This window comes from Dermacentor variabilis, chromosome 8 (genome assembly GCF_050947875.1).
Source record: "Dermacentor variabilis isolate Ectoservices chromosome 8, ASM5094787v1, whole genome shotgun sequence".
Taxonomy (NCBI): Eukaryota; Metazoa; Arthropoda; class Arachnida; order Ixodida; family Ixodidae; genus Dermacentor; species Dermacentor variabilis.
In genome coordinates, this window is record NC_134575.1 from 140,705,927 (window position 1) to 140,731,020 (window position 25,094).

The window sequence follows — 25,094 nt, forward strand, 5'->3', positions numbered from 1 at the left end:
TTGCCCGTGCTCGACTGACGGACTCGCAAACCACTCAGCAGTGTCAGTACAACGCCCGCCACCGTGACGTACAGTTTTCGCCTGGTGCGCTCGTGCTCTTGTGGTCACCCTCTCGTCACGTCGGACTTTCACAAAAGGTGCTTTCGTGATACACAGGGTCCTACCGCGTGCTGCGCCAGGTGAGGCCTGTGACGTACGAAATTGCTCCTGTGAGCTCAACCTCGTCATCTACTCTGGCATCTAGTGATGTCGTGCACGTCAGTAGGCTCAAGGCCTACTACACTGCTTCCGAGTCCGGCCTTTAGTCGCTCCGGGACGGCGCTTTTGCCGCCGGGGGTAGTGCTACGGAATAGTATCACCGATGACGAAGAGGCGAGCAGTAAGAAGACGACGACGACGATTGGAGGCTAGCGCGGGCTGTTGCCTCTTGGCCAAGTGCGGCGTATTACGTTGCAAATATACTTGTATATAGCTTTTTATCTGCGTCTTCTTACGTAACAGTATTACGCCGCACTTGGCCAAGAGGCAACAGCCCGAGCTAGCCCCCAATCGTCGTCGTCGTCTTCTTACTGCTCGCCTCTTCGTCATTGGTAAAAACTATTCCGTAGCAATATGATCGCAACCCGACATTGCCGTTTGACACCATCCTCCCTTCTGTGCCACGTGTTGTACCTGAGTACGCTTGTGAAGTCATCGATCGCGCTCACATGGCACGTCCAGTCGCCTGATCTCGTTTATTAGCCTCGCAGCATATACAAAAACAGCGTTAGACCGGTGCTATCGCGATCGTAAAGGGACACTAAAGTGAAAAATGATTTCTTCTGCATCAGTAAATTACCGTTCTACAACACCAAAAGCACCACTACTACAACGTTAAGACGTTTGTTAAGCCAGAAAAGGCGCAAGAACGAAATACGGGTGGCGACGCCTACTTAAGTTCCCGCACCTGGGGGCTGTGACGTCTTGGATTATTATGGCATCTTCTAGGGCCTACTAATTATATATGGCGGTACAGATGGACTACACTGAGTTCTAAAGGAACCAAATATTAAACATGGCAAGTTTCGGGAACCTTTATTCAGCCAACGCGGCCCAAATGCCAAACACTCTTTGGAATCCCTGACCTCACGCTGACGTACGGCGCTGGGGTTTCGGCACGAAATTCAAATACTGATACTTGGACCTTCATTTTCTCATCTAATAATCAAACTATCTTTTTGAAATGCCTTCCTGCAGGGTTCTGAAACAATGCTTCATTAGTCTAAACTGATTTATTGTTTCGCATTAGTGTCCCTTTAAGTTCGCGCCAGGTGCTTGGTTGCTCCTTTGGTCACCATGTGGTCGGGTTGGCCTCTCCCGGAAGCTTCTCTCTCTCGCTACACAGGGCCCTATGAAGTCCTACTTCAAGTTAACAACTTAAAATACGAAATTTCACCGCTACAGTTTGATACATCCTCAAGTCTGATGCCTGTTGACGTCGTCCACGTTTTGTGGCTGATGCCATACTTCGCTCGCAATTCTTCGCCTCCCATGCACCGAGCCGGCGCTTCACCACCCGGGGGTCCTGTTACGGAAGGATGAAAAAAGATAGGAAGAACAACATCACGGGGCGCTGGCTGTTGCGTGTTGTTGGCGGGCAGCCATCTTAACAGCTCTGACTCATTTTGTATATATATATATATTGTAAATACACTCTTTCTATACTCCCCAACATACCCGTAATAATGTCATTAATAAAAATCGGGCCCCTCGGGTAACGCCCTTTCTTCTCGTTTATTACATAACGAGGGTCTCGAATCCGGCATCACTGATGCCTTCGGCTAGCATGTGTGGGTTTATTGACCGGTTGCCTTCATCAAAAGAGATCATGTTTTCGTGACGCCTGCGGCAGAAAGGATGTTCCACATCCGCCGCCAAGGTTTACGACCGGTGGCGCTGGCTAACATTTGTTCCAGGATTCTACTGGAAAACATATATACACAAGAAAGTAGATGGGGGAAACGGCGCCGCGGTAGCTGAATTGGAAGAGCATCGCAAGCGTAATGCGAAGGTTGTGGGGTCGTTCCTCATCTGCGGCAAGTGTTTTTTTTTTCATCCACTTTCATTTCCATTAATTTATTCTTTCTTTATTTCATTTATTAAGCACAAGTAATTTCAAACTATGTTGTCTTTGGTGTCAGTGTTTGTTCGCTTGTTATCGATGAGGGCGGATACTCACTGTCAAAAAGGGACCACGACACATTTTTCATCAACTGCGGCGCTTTTCTTTCTGAGGAAATCGTATGGGCTTCCTTGTAGTGCTTGACAATATATTTTTTTACATTTCAAAAGCAATGGGCTCAGGTGAAGCTGCAAGTTGAACTGTGGTCCACTTGTCGTTTGTGATCCATAACTCAATTCCTTAACGCGTACTAGTTCTGCTGAAAAGTAACGACGTAGGAGATTTTTATAGACACAGTACGAACTCAGAAACCATTTATGCCAGAGGAACTTTCGCTAATGTTACGTATAAGTTTATGTAGCATTGGCTCCTCGATGCGAGAGCGTCTCAACATACTTTGAAACTGTGTGGTTAATAAAGCGGAACGGGAAAGCTTTACTTATTTATTTTATTTACCAAAGATGGCGGCAGCAAAAACTGAAAAAAGAAGATATTAAAACGCCTAGTTGCATAAGCCCCTGCAATTATGCCATTGTAAATTCTTCCTATTTATGCTTACACAACATCCCCTATAGATAAAGAAAATATTTATGGAGTTGTAGAAAGGTGAGAGCCTCGTTCAGAATAGCAGAAACGAAAGTAAAAGAGACGAAAGACAGAAGCAACTCTATACAACAACAAACCAGAAGAGAGGTCAAAGCTATCTGTTCCTTTCTATGGAAAGCCATAGAATTATTGCAACGGCGCTGCACCGGAGCAGCCGCTGTGTCCGTCGGTGACTGCAGCACCACCGTCGTGTACACAGTAGTAGCGCTGCTGAGCGACCCCAAGCTTCCATGCCGAAGCCCGGAACTCGATCAGCGCGAGCAGCGCCTGGCGAACATCCGCTGAGCGATTGCTGTCCGTGAACGAGTCCCGGAGACACTTGGCCAGCACCGCCGACAGGTGGGCATCAGCTCGCTGGATGCTCTTGCCGGCAGTCATGAAGACAGATCGGAGGCACTGGATCTGCGGAAGAAGTTGTTATAAGTGCTGGGGCTTGGCATCCCGTGGCAGCGTCTGAAGTAAGGGGACACCTTTGTCGGCGCCTGCGTTTAATCTTAACCTGCATTCGGGTTAACTGGAATAATGCCAGTGCACAGATTATTTTCCGTTCAAGCTCCACCGAACTGTAGCTGATGCGATCAATAATCGAATGCGTGTACAAGAGCGGTTATTGTCATCTGGAGTTCGCATGAAGGACGGAAGCAAGGTCTAAGAACACAAGCGGTACGTTAAATGGGGCATAAAAGAGAGAAAGGCACAGCCCTTATGTCGCATTTTGTGCCACATTTCCGTGGAAAATATTATGTACGAACTAAGCCTAACAAGGCACTTTCTACAAATTCATGATCTACCGCGCGATAGGTTTTTCCGGAGTTTATTCTGAATCATGCAGCGGAATCCTTGAAAGATGCACATCACCCTAGCCTTCGGTAGCTAATGCGAGTTTTGTGTTTGTCAAGCCGTTAGAATCGTCTGTACAGCTCCTCCGGCAAACGCAACACAGCGAACTTCCACGCCAAGCCGCGGCTTCGTTGAAAGAAGCTTGCCGTGAAAGTTCACTCCACGTACTCAGGTGTTTAGGGCTAAGAAAAAACTCGCTGCTAGCTTTTGTGTACCTATGCTTTCCGGGGACTTAATAGGTACTTTCATTAGTAGTGAAACAATACAATGCACCTGCGATGAACTCAGCGCAATTAATGGTCGCTGAATGACATTCACATGCAATTCATTCAAATGGAGCTTAATCGAGCAAATTCCTCACAACTACTGCTGAAAGTGTTTGCTACAAAACTTTCGTCTCTGGCCTTGGTATATACGTGGATACTTGCATTTGCGTGCATGCGTGCGTGCGTGCGTGCCTGAGTGCTGTACACAAATGCCGCGGCAGCATTCACCAAGATCTGATATGATGACGTATATGTGATGTAGACAAAACTCCGTCATTTCGCCTTCGAAAAGCTGGGTTCGACGGTTCAACGGAACGGATGTACAGCGCGAGAGTTAAGACGGAAGAAACAGAGAGGCACTAAAATAAATAAAAAAATTAAATATTCTGCTGTTCTACGTGCCAAAACTATGCTATGAATATGAAGCACGCCGTAGTAGGAGACTCAATAATAACTGTGGCCACCTGAGGTTCTTCACGTGCACGTAAACCTAATTATGCTAGAGTATATTCAATTCATGCCCCATTGAAGTCAGCGGTACAAGACGTGCATGCGCATTTGCGCAAATGTGTTGCGTTTCACGGTGACGCATAACGCATCGCGCAAAGCGAGAAGGTGCACCTGTATCTAAGTACACTATCACTTTCGCACTTCGCTCCCCCGTCGAAATGCAGCATCACGGCGGGAGTCGAACCCGCAACCTCGATCTCAGCTGCGCAAGGCCATAGCCAGTGTGCAACAGCGGCGGGTACCCAGGTGCAGTGAGGAAGACTGCACAGCGCTAAGCACTTTGAGTTTCATCTAATATCTCTTGAAGAAGGCCAATTACTAACACCTCTAATACCTAGATAACTCGAAAAACGTCTGCATAAACATCTTCTAAATACCATCACGTTGTGTTACCCTGGTTTACTCTCTCCTCCCAGCTGCCTGGATGCTTGAGGCCATGTACAGTGGCCTGCCGTTTCATTCCAAGAATCTTCCTCAATAATTATGCGTTACCGATACTTCATGGTCGGTCAAGCTTCTCAGTAAGTAGCACTTTTTGATGAGCATCGTTCACCGATAAACATGACATCGTTACTTGCCTGGTTCGATGGAAAAAAAAAATCTAGGCCATAGCTTAGCGCCATTAACTTTGTGTCATACTTAGAATGCGATTATTGTGAACGTATGGAGATCTGTACGCCCGCGTCACGGGCAGCCTTGCAAACATTCATGAATGTGACGTTTCTGTACATCGTCATGTCTTACAACTTGCCATTTCGAGTACACGGTGACACGCTCGCTTACGCTCAATGCACATCTATCTTTCTGGTAACCTTTTAATGCTCTGACGAAACACTGCGTCGATGGTGAGATCACAATTATAGGTCTACCAGTATGCAGTGCAATGCTAGAATCATTAGGCTACAATCACACGGATTCTTGTATCGCGGAAAAAACGCTCTTTCGAAAGCATGGCGCATGTGCGAAGTGCCAGTTTCTCGCATTCCTCCCTCGTGAAAGTTAGCGCATTGCGACTACACTGCCTAAGGGATCAACCCATGTTTTTGCTATGACCGATACATATAAAGTAGGTGAGGTCCGCTTATAATGCTATCGTATTAAAAAAAAAGAAAGAAGGTACCGTCATGTGCCCACTTGTCCATTCTAGAATTGAGCTGCTGCTGATACAGGGACTACCTTTGCCATCCATTGATAATTAAAGCTGCAGATGAGTTACGCATGCAACAATGCCAAGTGTTTATTGAAGGATGCAGACAACAAAACGAGACCCTTTTTTGCAATTCTAGGGAAAACAAAGTATTGGCAAGCGAGACATCTGTTGGTAATATCACTAGGATAAAATGTCAGCTACGCCAACGTACTTTTTCAGAAGTTTACCAGCTCGATAAGCCCTCAAAACCGCAACCATAGGTGTGCTTGTTTTCCAGTCGTCTTCTGCACACAATTGGATGGCAATGTTCCGACTAGCGGTTAATGTTTTCTTTTTTTCTTCTCGAAACATCTAATGTCGAGGACAAACTGAGTGGAAGAAAAATAAAATAAACGGACAATGCACTATCATTGCAACTTCTGACATATCAGGCAAATTATTATGATAAAAACAACACGAGACGCTGCAAACGTGGCTGAATTCACACGCATCACAAAGAAAAGATGAGAGTGTGTGACAAGGAATGTGAAAAGAAAATCAAACATGAAAACAATATAGGCGTACAACTATTCATTATATTCACCTCCTATATGAACGCAACAATCAAACCCCGGCCCTCAGTCCCCAGCAGCTGCGAAGCAACTGACCACGGTGGCGGTCAGACCTGCGACGGTGCAGAGGGTGCAAAAAATCCCTGGCTCCGGACAGGCCGCCATTGGAATATGAACCTGGCAAAGCTTAACGCTAGAACGTTATCTAGTGAGGCGAGTTTAGCAGTGCTATTGGAGGAATTAGAGGGCAGTAAATTGGATATAAGGGCTCAGTGAAGTTAGGAGGCGAGAAGAAGCATATACAGTGCTAAAAAGCGGGCACGTCCTGTGCTACCGGGGCTTAGCAGAGAGACGAGAACTAGGAGTCGGATTCCTGATTAATAACAACTTAGCTGGTAACATACAGGAATTCTATAGCATTAACGAGAGGGTGGCATGTCTTGTTGTGAAACTTAATAAGAGGTACAAAATGAAGGTTGTACAGGTTTAGGCCCCTACATCTAGTCATGATGACCAGGCAGTCGAAAGCTTCTATGAAGACGTGGTATCGGCGATGGGTAACGTCAAAACAAAATACAGTATACTGATGGGCGATTTCAATGCCAGGGTAGGCAAGAAGCAGGCCGGAGACAAGTCAGTGGGGGAATATGGCATAGGCTCTAGGAACAGCAGAGGAGAGTTATTAATAGAGTTTTCAGAACAGAATAATATGCCGAAAATGAATACCTTTTTCCGCAAGCGGGTTGGCCGAAAGTGGACGTGGAGGAGCCCGAATGGTGAGACTAGAAATGAAATCGACTTCATACTCTGCGCGAACCCTGGCATCATACAATATGTACACGTGCTCGGCAAAGTGTGCTGCAGTGACCATAGGATGGTAAGAACTCGAATTAGCCTTGACTTGAGGTGGGAACGGAAGAAACTGGTACATAAGAAGCCAATCAATGAGTTAGCGGTAAGAGGGAAACTAGAGGAATTCCGGATCAAGCTACAGAACAGGTATTCCGCTTTAACCCAGGAAGAGGACCATAGTGTTGAAGCAATGAACGACAATCTTATGGGCATCATTAACGAGTGCGCAATAGAAGTCGGTGGTAACGCCGTTAAACAGGAAACCAGTAAGCTATCCAAGGAGACGAAAGGTCTGATCAAGAAACGCCAATGTATGAAAGCCTCTAACCCTACAACTACAATAGAAATGGCAGAACTTTCTAAGTTAATCAACAAGCGTAAGACAGCGGACATAAGGAACTATAATATGGATAGAATTTAACAGGCTCTCAGGTACGGAGGAAGACTAAAATCATTGAAGAAGAAACTAGGAATAGGCAAGAATCAGATGTGTGCGTTAAGAGACAAAGCCGGCAATATCGTTACTAATATGGATGAGATAGTTCAAGTGGCTGAAGAGTTTTATAGAGATTTATACAGTACCAGTAACACCCACGACGATAAGGTGAGAGAGAATACGCTAAAGGAGCTTGAAATCCCACAAGTAACACTGGAAGAGGTAAAGAACGCCTTGGGAGCTATGCAAAGGGGGAAGGCAGCTGGGGAGGATCAGGTAACAGCAGATTTGTTGAAGGAGGGTGGGAACACTGTCCTAGAAAGATTGGCCGCCTATATACACAATGCCTCATGACCTCGAACGTACCGGAATCTTGGAAGAACGGTAACATAATCCTAATCCATAAGAAAGGAGACGCCAAAGACTTGAAAAATTATAGACCGATATGCTTACTGTCCGTTGCCTACAAAGTATTTACTAAGGTAATCGCAAATAGAATCAGGAATACCTTAGATTTCTGTCAAACAAAGGACCAGGCAGTATTCCGTAAAGGCTACTCAACAATAGACCATATTCACACTATCAATCAGGTGATAGAGAAATGTGCGGAATATAACCAACCCTTATATATAGCCTTCATTGATTACGAAAAAGCATTTGATTCAGTCGAAACCTCAGCAGTCATGAAGGCACTACGGAATCAGGGTGTAGATGAGCCATATGTAAAGATACTGGAAGATATCTATAGCGGTTCCACAGCCACCGTAATCCTTCACAAAGAATGCAACAAAATCCCAATAAAGAAAGGCGTCAGACAGGGAGATACGATATCTCCAATGCTATTCACAGCATGTTTACAGGAGGTATTCAGAGACCTGGAGTGGGAAGAATTGGGGATAAAAGTTGATGGAGAATACCTTAGCAACTTGCGATTCGCTGATGATATTGCCTTGCATAGTAAATCAGGGGACCAATTGCAATGTATGCTGACTGACCTGGAGAGGCAAAGCAGAAGGGTGGGTCTGAAAATTAATCTACATAAAACTAAAGTAATGTTTAACAGTCTCGAAAGAGAAGAGCAGTTTACGATAGGTAGCGAGGCACTGGAAGTGGTAAGGGAATACATCTACTTAGGGCAGGTAGTGACCACGGATCCGGATCATGAGACTGAAATAACCAGAAGAATAAGAATGGGCTGGGGTGCGTTTAGCAGGCATTCTCAAATCATGAAATCATGAACAGCAGGTTGCCAATATCCCTCAAGAGCATAGTGTATAACAGCTGTGTCTTACCAGTACTCACCTACGGGGCAGAAACCTGGAGGCTTACGAAAAGGGTTCTGCTGAAATTGAGGACGACGCAACGAGCTATGGAAAGAAGAATGATAGGTGTAACGTTAAGGGATAAGAAAAGAGCAGATTGGGTGAGGGAACAAACGCGGGTAAATGACATCTTAGTTGAAATCAAGAAAAAGAAATGGGCAGGGACCGGACATGTAGTGAGGAGGGAAGATAACCGATCGTCATTAAGGGTTACGGACTGGATTCCAAGGGAAGGGAAGCGTAGTAGGGGGCGGCAGAAAGTTAGGTGGGCGGATGACATTAAGACGTTTGCAGGGACAACATGGCCACAATTAGTACATGACCGGGGTAGTTGGAGAAGTATGGGAGAGGCCTTTGCCCAGCAGTGGGCGTAACTAGGCTGCTGCTGATGATGATGATGATCATGATGATGATGATTCATTATCTTCAGTATTAAGCCGGAAGTATCCTATTCGATTGCTTAGTGGTTAAAGAAATTATTATAATAAAAACAACACGAGACGCTGCAAACGTGGCTGAATTCACACGCATCACAAAGAAAAGATGACAGCGTGTGACAAGGAATGTGAAAAGAAAATCAAACAGGAAAACAATATAGGCGTACAACTATTCATTATGTCCAGTATTAACCCGAAAGTATCCTATTCGATTTCTTAGTGGTTAAAGAAATTGCTTTTCGTAGTTGTCGAATATTCTTTGCTATTCGAAAATGGTAATGCAAAACGGAGATGTTTTGACCATATGCCGGGAGAAACACCAACGGAAGTACCAAGGTTTTCGAATGATTCTTCAGCAGGACAGACGGCGTTGTTGTGCAGCGGCTCCTGTCACATAACGAGTGCGTGCAAAAGACAACTCCTGCTCAGTATGTTGCAGTAATTTATTAGGCATAAGCCTGTCCTTTAGACAACCTCCAAAATGGATATATAAGATGCTCTTGCCCTAGCTTCTTTTGTAAATATTTTGTAAATATATCGTTCGCCTAAATGTCCACTCCGACACGCTTTGGTTGAGGTGCGGGCTACGTCACGCCTCGGAACGAAACTCCGCAGCCGCCATCGTGTTGCATATATGTCTCCAGTGGTGGAAGACGCAGCGCCTACATCAGCGCCCGCCGCTTCAATAGATATGCTGTTGCAACCCAGGGATCCTGGCACGTTCGGGGCTTCCGGTGAAGTGGACGTTGAGACTGGCTGGCGGAGTAGGAACGCGTAAGTGCTAACAACCGATGGAACCCTACTCTGATGTTGGCAGATAATATTTTCTACCTCAAGGACACAGAAAAACTATGGTTTGATAACCCCGAAGCTGAGATCGGGAGCTGGGACAACTGCACAGGAATACTGCGCGACGTGTTTGGGAAGCTCGTTGGCCAGATGATCGCCGCGATAAAGGTGCTCGCGTCACGTGTGCAGACGTGTACAGAATCTTACGTGTCCTGCATCGCAGACGTGTTATGGCTGTGTCGAAAGTCCGATGTCCAGTTGCCTGAGGACGAAAAGGTTAGGCATACCTTGAAAGGGTTCACCGACGACGCCTTCAACTTTGTAATGTGCAAAAATTTCTGTACAGTCGAAGGTATTACAAAAGAGTGCCGGCGTTTTCAGCCGGCTAAAAGCCGGCCCATTGGCCATGCATTTGCCCGTATTCCCAAACGCTGGCAACGACTTCTTGCGAAGTCCAGACGCCACCCCAGCCGCCAGTTCCACCAGACTGGGAACACGGACTGTACGCCCCCAACTTGAGGCCATGATACCCTGCTCCAGTTCACGCCTGTGACTCGAGCCTGACTACGAAACCATTCGTCCAAGCCATTGCCCGACAGGAGCTCGCCAGCATGGACATTCCCTCTGTGTCCACCGTGGCCAACGTGACAAAAACTTAATGGCGTCCACGCTCATACTATAAAGATCGGTTCGCTACGCGAACTCGTGACCCTGCTGCCTGGAAAACCCTTGAGGATATCGTCGCCCATTACTGCGCCACTCGATGGTTCTCGCCGCCTCGCAAGCCACCTACCTCTTAGCACCGTCCGGATAGCAACCACTTCCCGCCTTCCACCCAGTTTTATTTCTCCATCGCCGATGCTCCCACAAGGATAACTAGAAGCTCCCCGTCGCCGCGTGGTCACCAGCCACGCTCGCCACCAAGCTGTCGCCCATCGTCCCGCCACGGACGCTCAATGCTCACCGCAGAGTCGCTACCCCTCGTTCCTTTTCAGCCCTGCACGTGCTTATCAAGAAAACTAAGCAGTTTAGCTTCCGGAGGTGACGCTGCATTGACGACACCCACCATAAATCCTCTCCTGATGCTGCCGACTAGACGAAGCTTGTTAAACGTTGCTGTTGTTGGCGCCAGTATTTCTGCGCTCATCGACACTGGGGCACAGATCTCTGTGACGAAGGCAGATCTTCGTCGTCGCCTTCATAAGGAGGAGGAGGAGTAGATTTTAATGAAGAGAAAGGAGGAGAGGTCGGCCTGGAGAGCGTGTCTATAGCCTGCTGCACCTCACTGGAGAAAGGGGAAGTGGGAAATACAGGGAAAGGTAGGTGGCTGGCGATTATGTTATGGTACAATGAGATACAATATACACGTTGTCCAATATGCTGATGCGCATGCAGTGCACTGAAGACGCCATACACGTAAGAGTAATCTTGTCACAAAAAGTTATTGCGCAAACACATTTCGCACTGACTGCACGTCTCACAGCTTCTAGAGGCGTCGTCTGAACCAGTCTCACTAAAAAAGTTCAAAAGTGATATTATGGCATGTTGGGCACAGTCAATACTCCTCCACGCGCCCAAAAGCTTTTCTTCTGAAAAGGGGCAAGAGTCAGCAGTAGATTTGAGTGTTCTTCGTTCGGCCGCATATTGAGGGCACACGCAAAGCACGTAAGCTGTTGTCTCGAGAGTGTGACAGACGCTACATTGAGGGTCCCGTGCTTGTCCAATCTCTTGACGGTATCGGTAGGTGTATGTCACACCCAGTCGCAATCGATGAATGAGTGTTTCCTGGCTTCTCCGCAACCAAAGTGGAAGCCGGAATTGTAATCAGTGCTCTCAACTGCTGCCTCCCGCATCCTGCCGTTCTCGAGTGCGCACCTACCGCGTCTGCATTGCTGGTCATCTCACTTTAGCCGTCATTAAGAAGTGACCCCAGGACTTGATCCTCCGCTTAGATTTTTGTCCAGTTGTTCTGTCCTAATTGAGTGGGCGACCGGTGCTCTTCAGCTTGAGCTGCCCCATCTTCCCCATATTCCAGCCAACATAGCACCAAGCTTATGCTCTCGTCATCACGTTGGCGTGCCAACTCAAGCTGCTACATATGTTATTTTGACGTCTTCACACGATATTCCCAATGGCGACTACGTATTGTTTCGGATTATCGACGTTCTGTTACCCCGTAATGTCACCCTTGCTCACATCATTTTTTCTATTGCTGACAATAGAGTGGCCGTTTCCATTCTCAACCTCAACCTGTTTACGAAGGTTGTCCCGCAAGCATGTCGCTGAGATCTTACACTTTGTCGGTCTCCCTCTAGGTCAAACGTCTGTCGTGACTAATCGAATCAACAATGGTGACGCTAACCCTATACTTAGAATTCATATTGCGTATCCCATCGTGAAGTGATGTCATCCAGAACGAGGTCGAAAAAATTATTACAGAAGATGTAATCGAACCTTCGTTTAGCCCGCGGGCATCCCCTGTCGTTCTCATGAAAAAGAAGGACGGCAACTGGCACTTCTCGGTTGATTATCGGACTTTTCACAAGGTAACCCATGAAGACATCTACACTTGTGCCTGATATCGATGACGCCCTCAAATGCCTTCATGGAGCCCAATATTTCTTGAAAGTCGACCTTCGGTCCGGTTTAGGCAGATTTAAGTCGACTCTATGGACCGCCGAAACGCCACATTTATTATGCCAGATGGCCTCTACCAATTCAAGATCATGCTGTTGAGACAGTGTAAATGATGTCATTATCTACTCGCCCACGTTTCACAGCCACCTCTCCCGTTTATTGGCTGTTCTTGCCGTCTTCCGTCGAACCCATCTTCAGCGCAACTGTGCCAAGTGCCGTTTTGGGCGAAGCCAAATAACTATAGGCTCGGTCACCTCGTCAGTTCTGCCGGTGTTCAGACCCCGATAAGGTGCGAGTAATGCAACAGTTTCCCATGCCATGATCAGCCAATGACGCCCGGAGTTTCATATGATTATGTTCGTACTTTCTTCGCTTTGTCCGGAACTTCGCGTAATCGCCCGCCCACACACAGAACTCCCGAAGAAGGAAGTTCGTTTCGTGTGGGGACCCGAACAGGGAGCTTGGTTTTCTGCTCTCATCCCGTCTACTGACTACACCACCAATACTGGCCCATTTCGACCCCTCATCGCCTTCGCACCGATGCCAGTGGTCTTGGAATTGGCGATGTCCTTGGCTAAAAACAGCACGAGAAGGAACGTGTCATCGCCTATGCCAGTCGCTTTTTTTCATCGCGAGAACGAAACTTTTCCATCACTGAACGCGATTGCCTGGCTTTAGTCTGGGCTGTGGCCAAATTTAAGTCTCACTTGTTTGGCCGAACTTCATCTGTGATTACAGGCCAGCATGCCTTCTGCTGGCTTTCGCACAGAACGTTGTCGCTACATGAGAACGTTCTGTAACTTCGTAATCACTGCTCAGATGGATGGTAATGACAGCTCAGCTTCTGCTTGTTCTACCTCGCATTCTCCGATCCAGCGTTCTTCGCCAGCTTCACGAAGTACCAACTGCCAGTCACCTAGGTGTCTCGCGTACATGCGCTTGCATCGGGCGCGGTTTTTCTGGCCTGGCATGTACCGTTTTGTGCCCCGCTACGTCACTGCTTATGAACGCTGCCAATGCCGCAACCACCCTTAAGTGTTGCCTGCGGGCCAGCTACAACCGATTAATTAGATATCCCTGCAGAGCCATTCTTCCGCGGCGGCTTTGACCTTATAGGCCCTTCCCCTACGTCCATCTCGGGAAATAAGAGGGCTGCGGTCACGATAGACTACGCCACGCGCTTCGCAATCTCCCGGGCATTGCCGACAAGCTCGTTCCACAGACCTCGCGACGTAATTCTACACCATGGCGCCCCTCGGCAGCTATTCACCGATCACAGGAAGTATTTCCTCCCACGAGTGATCGATGACCTTCTTCGTGCCTGCTCCGCTGAACATAAACTCACCACCGCTTATGATCCACAGACGAATGGACTTACCGAGAATCTCAACCGAACGCTAACTTAGATGCTAGTGTGCATGTTTCACCTGATCACCGTAACTGGGACAGCACGTTGCCATTTGTTACCTTCGCGCACGATTCGTGCCAGCATGACGCCGCTGGACATTCTCCGTTTTTATTTATTGTTTGGCCGACATCCTGCATTGTCATTCGAGACTCTCCTTCCATCGGCTCCTCACTAATTTACTGAATACGCCAGCGACGTCGTTGGTTGAGCTTGTGCAGCTCATCAACTTGCCCACGGCCAACTCTGTGCTTTCACAGCACTCCCCAAAGTCCCGTTACGACCGCCAACACAGAAATGTGCAATTGATGCCTGGCTCTCTGGTCCTCCTATGGTGGCCATGCTGCCGCGTTGGCCTATTAGAGAAGCTCCTCCTACGTTACACCGAGCCCTACAAGGTGCTGCGTGAACTCTGTGGCGTTAATTACGAGATTATACCCCTGGGCCCTGCTTCTTCGACGTAGCTACCAACTGATGCTGTTCACGTTTCCCGGCTGAAGCCCTATTTCCCTTCTAGCACCTCACCTTCGCAGCAAGCGCCAGGACGGCGCTTCCGCTACCGAAGGGTGATATTACGGAGCGATTGATACATGGATGAACGGGAGTTCTTGCAGAGCGATGAAGACAATTATGAGATCACTTGCACATTGGCCGGATCAGATATCATCTGTTACCTTAGCTTTCTTTGTAAATATTGTGTAAATATACCATTCGCCTACTTCTCGCCTCCGTCATTACACACACAGAGACATATATATATATATATATATATATATATATATATATATATATATATATATATATATATATATATATATATATATATATATATAGGTGGACACAACCACGAATGGGATTTGTACAAGTCGAATGCTGAAGGAAGGCACCTGCTGACACTCTAACAAAGCGGCCGAAGCGCCCCAGCAACAGCAATTCCTCATCGTCTCTCGTCTGCACATCCAGCTCTGCATCACGACACTACGCCGCGGGGGTTGAAGCGCCGATCCGGCGCAAGCGATTATCGCCGGGCAAAGGGACGCACGTAGGGCTTTAAACGGGGTATAGGAGCAGCATCGGTTCTTGGCTTTACGGACGATGGACCTGGCTCTTTGGGAGCAATCTCGTACGTCACAACGGACAGCTGTCGCAGTATTCGGTAGAGACCTGACTATTGCAAGAGAAGTTTTTCTGATAGGCTCACGCGACGGGACGTTGACCACCGGAACACTAGGGAGCCAGGTAAATACTGCACGTGCCAATGGTGCGTATGGTAACGAGAGTCCCGCGAAGTCTGGGAATCAGTGAGGCGAGCGCGGGAAATCTGACGCCCTGTGCTACCATAAAAATCGCATCGCGGGCATAAGCAGTGTGCGACTGCGTGACTTGTGGAAGTACAGTGTCCAGGGGCAAAACTGGATCAGGGGCAAAGCGGGATCACAGCCAAACAGTAGACAAAACGGTGAGCAACCTGCTATGTCGTGGCGGGACTTTTATGCGACGGTGACATTTGGCAGAGCGAAGTCCCAGTCCTGGTGGTCTGGAAAAACGTACATAGCTAGCATGTCGGTAAGCTTTCTGCACAGTCGCTCTGCGATACCGCTAGTTTGTGGTCAGTAGAGCAAAGGTGGAAGATATTATCAATGATCTTTGACAAGAAGTAACGTCCGTGATCCTTGAGGAGCTCACGTGGAGCTCGTGGTGCAGGATGACGTTGTGTAGGAGGAAATCCGTGACGTCAGTGGCACAACTTGCAGGCAGAGCTCCCGTAATGGTGAAGCGCGTGGCGTAATCGGTTGCAACCGCAACCCATTTGTTTGCTTTAGTTGAGAAAGAGAAAGGGCCATGTAAGTCGAGTCGCAGGCGTAAAAGAAAACACTCTATGGGAATATCGACGAGTTGTAAAAGACCAGCTGGAGCCATGGGAGTGAGCTTCCGGCGTTGGCACAGGTCGAAAGCAGCCGCATACCACGCACAGAGGGGTAGAGATCGAGCCAGAAGAAACGGTGCCGGACTCGATTGAAGGAGCAATTAACACCGAGATGGCCAGTAGTGGGCGCGTCGTGAAGTTGTTGAAGCGCGGTGGTTCGAAGGGGCCCTGGTACGGCCAGCAGTAGGTGAGCACTATCAGGACGTAAGTTGTTTCTGCAGGTCTCCGTCGGAAGTACAAAAGAGACGCAGGAAAGGATGAGGAGTTGGCGAGCTTAGCCGATCTATCATGGTTCACAGAAAGGAATCACGGCGCTGTTCGTTGCCAATGTTGAGGAAGTCTGAGATAGACATAACGCTGGTGTCAGATTCGAGGTTTGTGGCTCCCGATGGGTCAACAGGGTGGTGGGTCAAGCAGTAGGCCTCCTGACGTAAAGGGCCGCATTTGTACATTACAGAGAAAGTGTACTCATGCAAGCGCAATGCACAACACCCAAGACGCCCTGTAGGGTCCTTCAACGAGGAGATCCAGCAGAGTGCGTGATGTTCAGTAATTACGCGGAAATTGCGACAAAATCGGTATGCGCGAAATTTCACTATCATCTAAACCACCGCTAGGCACTCTCGCTCCGTGATAGAATAGTTGCGCTCGGCCGTGGACAGAAGACGGCTTGCGTAAGCGATAACGCACTCTTGACCACGCTGACTCTGGGCAAGAACAACGACAATGCCGTGACCGCTAGCATCTGTGCGAATTTCAGTAGCTGCTGAAGGATCAAAATGCGCTCAATTTCGGGAGCTCGTAAAGAGTCTGATGACTGCTGTGAAGGCGTCGTCCTGCCGCTGTCCCCACCCGAAAGCAACGTCGTTCCTTAAAAGCTTGGTGAGAGCGCGCGCAATGTCAGCAAAATTTTGAACAAAGCGACGAAAGTACGAGCATAAGCCTATGAAGCTGCGAACGTCCTTAACTGAGCATGGCACAGTACAGCCTTGCACGGCTGGAACTTTGGCCGGATCATGTTGAATTCGATTGGCGTTTACAAGGTGCCCGAGAACGGTTAGTTAACGACGATCGAAGTGACACTTCGACGAGTTGAGCTTAAGGTTCGCAGCTTGAAACACAGCAAGAAAAGTCGCGGGACGCTCGATGTGGGTTTCAAAAGTTGGTGCAAAAATGATTACGTCGTCGGGATAACAGGCACATGATCCACTTCAAGCCTAGGGCAAGGGTGTCCATCATTCTCTCGAACGTCGGTGGGGCACTGCAAAGCCCAAAGGGCATGACTATGAATTGAAAAAGTCCATCAGGTGTAATAAAGGCTGTCTTCTCGCGATCCTTCTCATCAACAGCGATCTGCCAGTAGCGCGAGCGGAGGTCAATTGATGAAAAAAATTTCGCCCTATGTAGACATTCAATTGGATCATCGATAGCAATGGATACACGTCCTTCTTGGTGATCTTGTTCACATGACGATAATTAACAGAAGATCCCCAGGTGTTTTGTTGTCTTCTTGACCAGGACTAATGGTGAAGCCCACGGGCTAGCGGAAGGCTCCATGATGTTGTTCAGCATCTTCGCGGCTTCGCTTTGAGTGATGCTGCGCTTTGCAGCAGAAATGCCGTAGAGGCAGCAATGAACGGGACTTGCGTCGCCGGTGTGAATCCGATGAATGACTACGGCTGTTTCGCCGAGCGGGTGGTCCTCAACATCTAAAATGTTGCGGTAACTAAACAGAATGAGCCTAAGGTCCTCAGTTTGAGTTGGAGAGAGGTCGGTAGCGATCATTTTATTGACGTCGGGAACTGATAGGGCTGGCAGAGGCAGAAATAGTGGAGAATAACATGTGCAATAGACCTAAAGTGGACAACAGGATGCCAAGTAGAATTATCGACAACAGGGCGAATTCGGCAGAACACAGGGACTGATGGTGTGCATCAGAAACAAAGTAGCTGTCAGAATGAAGATCCAACTGCACGACACCTGTAGGGCAGTCTATTAAGGCAAAATAGGTCGAAAGAAATTCCAGCCCCAAAATCAGGTCATGCGGACAGCGCGTTAACAGAATAAAAAGACGGTAGTTTGATGGCCGGCAATCGTTACTCGTGCTGTACAAATGCCAACAATGGGTAGCGTACTGCCGTCGGCAACGCTTACTGTGAACGGTACGCACGGCAGGCGTGAGTCCATTTCTGAGTCTTTTGCGAAGGGTGCCACTCATAACAGACATCTGCGCACTCGTGTCGACGAGGCACTTGACTGGGACTCCATCCACCACAACGTCTAATATACTTCCAAGGGTATTCAATGTGATGAGAGGATTTGCAGGCTGGGTCGTTGATGCGTCACCTCCAGGAGCTGCGCCTGGGGCACGAACGCGGGAAAAGAAGAGCGACAGGCCTACGGCGAACGAGACCAGCTGGTTCGGCAGGTCGTAGGTACGTTGTCGGCATTGGTAGATGAAGGATGCACAGAGAAACGGGGAGCACCTTGATCTGGCCGGTCGGACGGGAAGCTCCACTTAGGAGGGCGATGACCAACGACTGCGGCAGTGACGAGCAATATGTCCAAAACGCCGACAATTAAAACAAATCAAACTATCGTCCGGTGTTCTCTAGTCGGCCGGGTTACGACGGCTAGTTGGAACCGTTGAAAACAGAGAAACGGTAGTAGGGCGGGGCCGGTTTAGACGGACAGCGGTATTTTCTGGTCCAGACAGAGGAAGTCAAAGTGGCTATTCCTGACACGAAGACGTCGAAGCTGTATTTGGTAGCCTGTTGAACTGCTGCGCAATGCGGCGACTCCTAATCAGCTCAAAATTGCGGCATTCTTTGATGATTGCGTCCACCGAGTCATAGTTCTTGCAGGCAAGCAGGTTGAATGCACCATCTGCTATGCCATTCAGGATGTGGCCACTCTCGTCGGCCTCGCTCATGTTTTTGTCAACATTACGACAGAAACCGAGGACATCTTGAATATATGCCACGGAAGTTTCTCTTGACGTTTGAGCACGCGTGAATAGCTCCTTCTTCCCTGCCAGCTAGCGACCAAAGGGCTTCCCAAAGAGGTCTAGATGTTTCTGCTTGCAGACGTCCCAACTTGTTATGTCGTGTTCGTTGGACCAGTACCATGCTAACGCTGTGTCTCGGAGGTAGAATATCAGATCCACTAGCAAAAGCGTTGGGTCCCACCGATTATTTTCGCTTACACGCTCATACCAGGAAATCCAGTCTTCTACGCCCGTACCACCGATGCCCATTGAAGGTCCCTGGGTCTTGCGACTTGGACACCACGACTGAGGTAGAGTCTGCGGCACCCGAGCTGGGCGGTCAGTCATTGTGGCGTTTTGGCTGTTGATCATCGTTTCAGGGCTCACGCGCCGACCGCTGCGGAGCTACGTGTTGGTACCACACTTCCACCAAAATTTTTCGAGGCAGAGACAAGCACGAATGTTGTTTATGCAAGTCGAATACTGTGCGTGCGTGCGTGTGTGTGTGGGTGTGTGTGTATGTGTGTGTGCGTTCATGGGTGTGTTTGTGCGTGCATGCGTGCGTGTGTGTAGGTGCGTGCGTGTGTGCGTGCGTGCGTGTGTGGGGGTGCGTGCGTGTGTGCGTGCGTGCGTGTGTGTGTGTGCGTGTGTGTGTGTCTGCGTATGCGTGCGTGCGTGCGTCTGTGTGTGCGTGCATGTAGGTGTGCGCGTGGGTGTGTGTGTGTGTGTGTGTGTGTGTGTGTGTGTGTGTGTGTGTGTGTGTGTGTGTGTATGTATGTGGGTGTGTCGCAAGTTTGTGAACTGTGCGATGCAATAGTGGTGAATGAGGAAGGCGAAGATTAAAGGCAGTGCTCGGGCGATCATGTTTGTATCCGTCCGGAATATCCTGCTCGCGTGACACACGCCGGCAGGATAACAACTTAGCAGCCAGCTCATCAGCAGCACATCAACATGGAAGTATTCCACCCACGCCGTGAAACCTGGAGGTCCCTGAATAAAACTTATAGGTAGCGAATTTTCTCCTCGGCCGGCCTCTCCTTCTCATGGCCTTCTCGCAGTTCGCTCTTTCTCTCGTACTTCGCCCTCGCAGTTTGCCCGTTCGCTCGGAAGCCCCCATAGAGTTACACGAGGTGAGATATTCAAAATGATTGTTGAGTGTTTGCACATTAATTTTTCACCCTACTTAATGATTGATTATTGTGTGCTTTGCTTGGACCGATGATGGAACGCTATCAAACTGGCTGAAGCAGATGTTTCTTGTGCTCTTTCGGCGCGTAACTGCACGCTTGTTATGTGACTTCGAGTTGGCTGCCGGTTTCCAGTTAGAAGAAGACTTTTGAGGCTAGTTTGGTGGACAAATTCTTTCAGTGTCGAGTACCAGCCCCAACATTGGAATTCTTTGTCTCGCTAATAATGTATACGTAATGTACACGATGTTTGTATAGATAACATAGCTTTGTTAGAGTGTGATATCGTCCGCGGCCATGCATTCTACTCCTAGGCAAAACACTGGTGGCTTGCACAGATCAACCCACTTCGCGAGATATTTCTATTGCATTCATCAGCTTCTTTATTTGGCTTTCTAAAGACACGGCCGGCGTGAAAGGGCTGCGATGAAGGTTTTGCCGGTACACGAAACGTTGCACACACGCTTGCGTGTGTGCATCACTATGTAGCTGTCGATTCAATAACTGGGATTCATTTGCGCTGCTCTAAGTGCGCGCATGTGTACTTGCGTGTATTCAATCGACTCATGCCTGTCCGGCTTGTGCAGCTTCATAATTTAGCTGTCTTATATCATGATGACCGAACGCAAGGCGCGGGACATCTTCGCCTGAATAACGCGAGCGTCATGTAGACACGTGCGGGATCAACGCGGAGGATCTCAGTTTTTCTCGTCGTTTCGTCATGACGATGGCATCACTTAATGCAGTGAAACTGGTCCTGCGCTTTTAAAACAAACTGGTGCCCTTAGCTCTCAAGCGTGAATATCAGAGTTGAATCTGTACTTCACTTATAAACAATGCGCATGCAAGGACAAAAGTTACACATAAAAATGGTTTTCATCAATGGACACTTGCCCCTTTTGCGCAGTTCCAAGTAAATATGAGCCAACAAACTCGTTCGCCACTTTACCTTGCCGAGACGGCGAAGCTGAGAAAGCCTACTCACAATAGTCTAAATCACATGCACTGGTAGTGAACAGCTTCTCCTCGAAAAATATATTTGCAGCGCCTAAGAAAAACATGGACGGACAAAGCTACGAATTCTCAGGGCTACAACAATAACACGCGTTACTTTTCTAGCACGATATATGAAAGAACCCAGCGTGCACACTCCATAGCTTCATACACCTGTTGACGATAGCGCGATCAGGAAAACAAATCTGAACGAGCACCGAGAATAGCAGAAATGCATAAGCTTACCCATGCCTGAGCTCCGCACCCCGTCAACAAAGAAAACAGCTCCGTTCGTAAACGGTTTTACCGCCAGTGCTCTTAAAATCGATCCTTAACCAAAAACAAAACAAAAACTCGGTTCTTCAGTGACGTGGTTAGCAACGAAACTTAGCCAAAACAGGCGAAATCCCTTACGAAAGCTTTGCCACGAAAACTCGACGGCCAACTGTCATGGTGGCGAGTGCAAAGAGACGCGGACAAGAAGAAAAAATAGAAAAAAGGGCACGAAAAATACCACGTTATGGCGCTCAACCAATTCGGAAACGCAGACCTTCTCTCCTGCCCCCAGGCATGCTCCTCTCAAAAGCGGCCAGGTAAAGGTATGCCGCTACCTTCCCGTCTTATTCAGGGACCTTATGAAACGTGAGCGCACTGCTCCCCCACCGGCACCGACGAGCATCATGACCGCATCACCGCAAGACTTGGAAATACCCAAGTATACTGGATCAGCGGACGATGGACCCGTGCATGACTAGTTTCGCCTCTTCGAGGTCCACGCATCCGTTACATCATTGTCGGAAAGGGATATGGTCGCCAACTTTTTTTGTTAGGTAGAATCGAAATGGCTCACCGGTGACGTAAGAAACCGGTGAAGCATTTCGATTCTACCTAACACACGTGTTTGATAACGATGAATCGTACGAGAAAATCACGGAAGAGAGATGATCAGTCGATTTAAAGTATACGCGTCAGACGTCCTCATTAGCCTACAGCTGGAGACATTGCAGGTAGGTCGCAGCAGTCACCCACAGTCTTCTCGTAGCGATCATCATATTAGCCACGTATTACCGGACAGTCAACAACTTTCCCTTGTAGTGAGGCTTCAGAGGACGCAGAAACTCACGTCTTGCATGATGATGACGACCGTGGAATCATCTTCACCATCTATGCTCTCGACATTTGACGTGCTCACACTGTTGTCTTGTACGCGCGGCCCGCCACCGGGTTTCTCGTCACATGACACTTCAACCGCTGTCAAGGAACGCTCCATCTCAAGCGTAGCCATTACTTATTCTGATGTAATTAAGCCAACTTTCGTAGTGCCAGAACTAAATCAGAATACAAGTTGCACCACCAACGCACAAAGCTTTCAAGGCGAAGAAAATTTGTAGCCATATGCATCTAGAGATCTAGCTGCTTCGTGACTCTCAAGCCTTCTTCTGCGTACCACACCATCAGAGAAGTCACACGAAAGCAAGCAGTGTGACGGTTGTGACAAATATGCCAAACAGATACTAGGATTATTCCTGAATCGATGCTACAACATCAGCTGTGGCAGCCGCATCATAACGATCCAAAACAATCACTCCCAGATCACCCTCGACTTCCTCGACAACTTCGACACGGACGACGTCGAAGGGCGTCGCCGAAAACAGAGTTGCACCAAGGAAAACGTCAGTGCGCAGGCCAACTAAACCCAAAGCGAATTCACCGAATACCACGTTTTGCAAGAAAGAACGTCGTCGAACACACCTTCAGCAACACCTATGATGACTGCTCCCACCCAAGGATTCCTGTGAGCAACGCTGTCCTGATTGACCAAAAAGACCCAGAAATTTTCCCGGCGTACCGGTCGAACAGAGACTACGCCTCAATGACCCAGTCCACCGAAGGTTCGATCAGCAGACACCGCGTGTCTAGAAGGCCCTACAACACCCAAGTTTCCACAGTTGCCATGCGTCCAAACCTTCCTTCATCGGGGCATGGATATGTCGTCCGGAGTGCAACCGCCAGCCTCGGCCACCAGAGCTCTGCTGGACGTCACGGGACTGCTAGACTGACATCGTTCATGTGAGGACACTAAGACGACGACTGCCTCGGTGCGAGGAGGAAGCGTGTTACCAACCGCACACGGACGGCACGATGCAATAGTGGTGAAGGAGGAAGACGAAGGTTAAAGAAGGCACTGTTCGGGCGACCGCGTTTGTCTCCGTGCGCACACTCCTGCTCGCGTTTATATATATATATATATATATATATATATATATATATATATATATATATATATATATATATATATATATATATATATATATATATATATATATATATACCAATAAAATGTTCTGTAGGTCTGGTGCTTAGGTAGTTGAAGAAACGAAGGTGCACACTTACCAAAATTGCAGCTTTATTGTTTTTAACGTTTCGGCCTTGGCACAGCCTTCGTGAGAAAAACCTGACGAAGGCTGTGCCACGGCCGAAACGTTAAAAACATTAAAGATGCAATTTTCGTAAGTGTACCCCTTCGTTTCATCAATTAACAATATATATATATATATATATATATATATATATATATATATATATATATATATATATATATATATATATATGAACGAGGAGAAAGAGGGTCAACCGAGGGGCCCGATCTTTATTAGTTATACCATACGAAGCCAACAAACACTGACACCAAGGACAACATAGGTGAAATTGTCTTTTGTAAATGAAATAAAGAAACGATACATTAATGGAAATTGAAGTGGATCAAAAACAACATGCCGCAGGTGGGAACCGAACCCACAGCCTTCGCATTTCGCGAAATGCGAAGGCTGCTGCTGGCAGTGGTGTCAGTATTTGTTGGCTTCTTATCGTATTACTATATATGTATATATATATATATATATATATATATATATATATATATATATATATATATATATATATATATATATATATATGTATATCATTGACTGATTGTCTGTTGGTTATATGTCGGGATTTAACAAACAAGTCGGGCAGTGCCGGCCCCTCCGACTCTTCCACCGCCATCCTCCGGTCACGCTACAGGACCGCACTGCTCAGCTCGAACCTGACAGCAAAACGAGCCGAGGAAGCCGCTTCGAGAGGAGGTCTCGGAATCGCGTCCTCGGCGGGTGCCCCAGACCCAGTAGAAAAACGCCAGACTCAAATCTTGTTGATTTGAAAATAAAAGTTTACGCTCTCTCTTATATGGTCAATAAATACATATTCGTTGATGTATTGATGTAGTATTGCAAATAACCTGTTAAAAACTTTGCGTTCATCTGCTACCGCATCTTTTGCTAATTTTGTAACCACCCCTCTCATTGGGGGGGAGGCGGGAGTGCACAGTCAGCTGCTTATAGCTACGCCCTTATGAAAATGGATTTAGAGTTCCTTTAGAACTCCTAATGAGTTCCTATGGAGTCAAAAGGGACTCTATAGGAACTCGCGATATATAGAGTCGTCTGCATAGAATCTCTATAAGAAGTCTATAGAAACCTTTCTATAGAAACAAGTCATTTCACACACAATAGATGTGCAATAGAGGGTGTATTGACGTCCTATGTACTGAATTCTATAAAGTAATTTTTATAGAATGTCTTTAAAACTTCTAACGCGACCTGTCTATAGAATGGCTCTCCATTCGTTCTCTATAAATGTTCCATAGAGAATGTATTGATATCATATGTACTAAATTCTATAAAATAATGTCTATAGAAAGTTTTTAACACTTCTAATGCGGCTTTTCTATAGACTGACTCTCCATTCACGCTCTATAAGCAGTCTATAGAGGGTTTATTGTCATCATATGTACAATATTCTATAAAATAATGTCTATAGAAAGTTTTTAACACTTCTAATGCGGCTTGTCTATAGACCGACTCTCCATTCACCCTCCATAAATGTTCTATAGAGGTCGTATTGACATTTTATGTACCAAATTCTATAGAAAAATTTTTATTGAACGTTTTCAGAAATGTTCTATAGAGGTCGTATTAACATCTTATGTGCCAAATTC

At 47.4% G+C, this 25,094-nt stretch overlaps 1 protein-coding gene and 1 long non-coding RNA gene across 2 annotated transcripts in view; one reads left to right on the top strand and one right to left on the bottom strand.

Annotated features, from left to right (window-relative positions):
• LOC142591633 (uncharacterized) overlaps positions 1-25,094 on the top strand; it is a 93,571-nt gene that overhangs the window by 21,912 nt on the left and 46,565 nt on the right. The gene's annotated exons all lie outside the window — the stretch shown is intronic.
• LOC142591627 (uncharacterized) overlaps positions 2,685-25,094 on the bottom strand; it is a 33,728-nt gene continuing 11,318 nt past the window's right edge. The window contains exon 2 of the mRNA XM_075703925.1: positions 2,685-3,169. Coding sequence (XP_075560040.1) covers positions 2,894-3,169 — 276 coding nt within the window. The 3' untranslated portion in view covers positions 2,685-2,893. The remainder of the gene's footprint in view (positions 3,170-25,094) is intronic.